The 2712-nt window shown below is 44.2% G+C and overlaps 1 protein-coding gene across 1 annotated transcript in view; it reads left to right on the top strand.

Annotated features, from left to right (window-relative positions):
* The first annotated feature begins 376 nt into the window (after positions 1-376).
* Positions 377-2712, top strand: part of VWDE (von Willebrand factor D and EGF domains) — a 78001-nt gene continuing 75665 nt past the window's right edge. Inside the window, 1 exon segment of the mRNA XM_010862176.1 lies at positions 377-627. Within this exon segment, the coding sequence (XP_010860478.1) occupies positions 477-627 (151 nt within the window). The 5' untranslated portion in view covers positions 377-476.

The following is a 2712-nucleotide window of genomic DNA, read 5'->3' as shown; positions in this document are numbered from 1 at the left end:
ATCACTGAGGCCTAAAGTGGCAGGAGCAACTTCTGAGAAGCACCTTTTAGGACAAACCAGCACACCTGATTATCAGGTAAACAGCCCACCTGTGGGTATAATCAAGGGCACTGCCTCTTCCAACAGACCCCTACAAGGCACTTTTTTTTTTGGAGGTCCATCTGAAGAGTTTCTGGGATTACCAAATTCTAAAGCAGCGAGATGCGAGATTCCAAGTTTACAACCTGGGAGTCTTTTCCCTGAAAGTACGACTGCTGTTGGCAACCAGGGTGGTGCAGCCCTAGCGAGGACACCGCGGGGCGCACCGCGGTGTTCGGGACAAGTTGGGCGTGGTTTTCCGGCGGGCGGGCGGGGTTTGGGAAGGAGGAGCCACCAGGCTCTCGGAGTTATAACTGGAAAGGACCCCCGGGTCCTACAGCGAGGACGCGCAACGACCCTGAAGGGCTACCAGAAACGGACTGTCTTGTGATAGGAGGATGGAGGAGCTGCGGTGGCACCTTCTCGCCCGCACCCACGACCAGGGCTTAGTGACGTCTTTGTCCCACCTGTGGCAGCCAGCGATGCTTGGCGGAGTTTGGGTGCTGACGCTGGCGTGGATGCTCTTGGTCTCCGGGAAAGGTTGGCCAGGTAGGGCTCTGGCGGATGGGAGCTCAGGGGCGCCACTTGGGCCTTTGGAGGAGGGGGGCTCACTTCCCGGACGACGCGTGGAGCGTGCCTGTGCATCTACACGGCCGCATCCAGTCTGTCCCATACCGACCTCCGCGCTATCCTTCCGCCCTCTTTGAAATGGTCACTTTACAACCTTGGTGCTCGTCAGTTTTCCTTTGCGCACAAGGGATTGTTGCCTTCCCTTCTGCTGTTAAGACCCTCCGTTCCGTTTTTGTCCTTTTGTTTCCTGCTGATACCCGCTTCTTAACGTCCCTTTAATTTACTGTAAGAAACTTTTGCTGAATCTTCCAGGTGTCCTAGGCGACAACTGGATTTGAAATAATCCGAAAGGAGTTCAGTTCCAAACTACACCACTTCTTCTCTACCCCTGGAAATAATAAATTAATATTTTACCCTAACAATAATTCAGTAAGTTTTGTGTATGATATCTTTCGTATATCGGTTAAAATCAGTTTTGCTATTGTAAAATAGATCTCTGAGAAGAAATCACTTTAATCCAGGACAAAGAACACTTGGTTTAAAATACAATAAGTTAAAACAACATTCGTTTGTCCTTCCTGATTGTTTTGTGTTTGCACAGATAGGAGCATTAAATAAAACTTACTTGTAAGTTTCCGTATGTTTTTCAGAAATTAATCAGTGTAAAATTATCTGCAGCTTTTAAAACAAAGATTGGGTGAACATTTATAAATGATAAGTGCATACTTTTACTTTATCAGCTTGTTGCTCTTCATCCAGTTGACTAAGGTAAGTTTGCTCTGTAAAACAGGGAGAGCAAGCACTCTCCCATGAAAAATTGTAAAAAGAATGTTAGAACCCAATTAAGGTATTTCCGAAAATGATAGGCCACAACAAGCTATCATTGATTCATGCTTTATTTGGCTGCTTACACATTAAGTAGATCTTCGTTAAGAACTGTTCAGAATACATGTAATAAAATGTAAATATTAATATGTGCTTCTTACATTTAGATAATGTTTCCAGAAAAATGACCAATATTTACAGAGGAGTTTGCTTCAGTGTTTACTATAGCCCACATTACCCCTTCTTGCCCTTTATAATAACCCATCCAGTATTCTTGCATGGAGAATCCCATGGACAGAGAAGCCTGGTGGGCTACAGTGCATGGGGTTGCAAAGAGCTGGACAAGACTGAAGCAACTTAGCATGCACAACCTCTCTACTGAAGGTGAATATTAACCGTTACCATGTTCTAAGCTCCTTGCATGGTAAAGTTGAAAATAAAGTTTATGATAAACTTATTTATGTCCTATAGCAGAGATAAAAGGGGAGACAAGTGGAACATACTTTTTTTTCAAATAGCTTTACCAAGATATAGTTCATATACCATGCAAATCACTTACAGTGTACAGTGGTTTATTATGGTATAAAATGATCTATGGGTTTATTTATATTCACAATATGTGCAACCATTACTATAGTGAGTTTTAGAACATTTTTATCACCTTGAAAAGAAATACTTTAGTTATACTCCCATTATACCCTCCTCCAAATTCTCCACCTTCCCAATCCTAACCAATCACTAATCTATAGAGTTTCTGCTCTATTCAGTTCAGTTCAGTTCAGTTCAGTTGCTCAGTTGTGTCTGACTCTTTGCGACCCCATGAATCGCAGCACACCAGGCCTCCCTGTCCATCACCAACTCCTGGAGTTCACCCAAACTCATGTGCATCAAGTCAGTGATGCCATCCAGCCATCTCATCCTCTGTTGTCCCCTTCTCCTGCCCCCAATCCCTCCCAGCATCAGGATCTTTTCCAATGAGTCAACTCTTCACATGAGGTAGCCAAAGTACTGGAGTTTCAGCTTTAGCATCAATCCTTCCAATGAACACCCAGGACCCATCTCCTTTAGGATGGACTGGTTGGATCTCTTTGCAGTCCAAGGGACTCTCAAGAGTCTTCTCCAACACCACAGTTCAAAAGCATCAATTCTTTGGTGCTCAGCTTTCTTCATAGTCCAACTCTCACATCCATACATGACTACTGGAAAAACCATAGCCTTGACTAGACGGACCTTTGTTGG

Source organism: Bison bison, unplaced genomic scaffold, assembly GCF_000754665.1.
Source record: "Bison bison bison isolate TAMUID 2011002044 unplaced genomic scaffold, Bison_UMD1.0 scf7180017864479, whole genome shotgun sequence".
In the NCBI taxonomy this organism is placed as follows: Eukaryota; Metazoa; Chordata; class Mammalia; order Artiodactyla; family Bovidae; genus Bison; species Bison bison.
The sequence above is the reverse complement of the archived record's forward strand: the minus strand, read 5'-3'. Positions and strand labels throughout refer to the sequence as shown.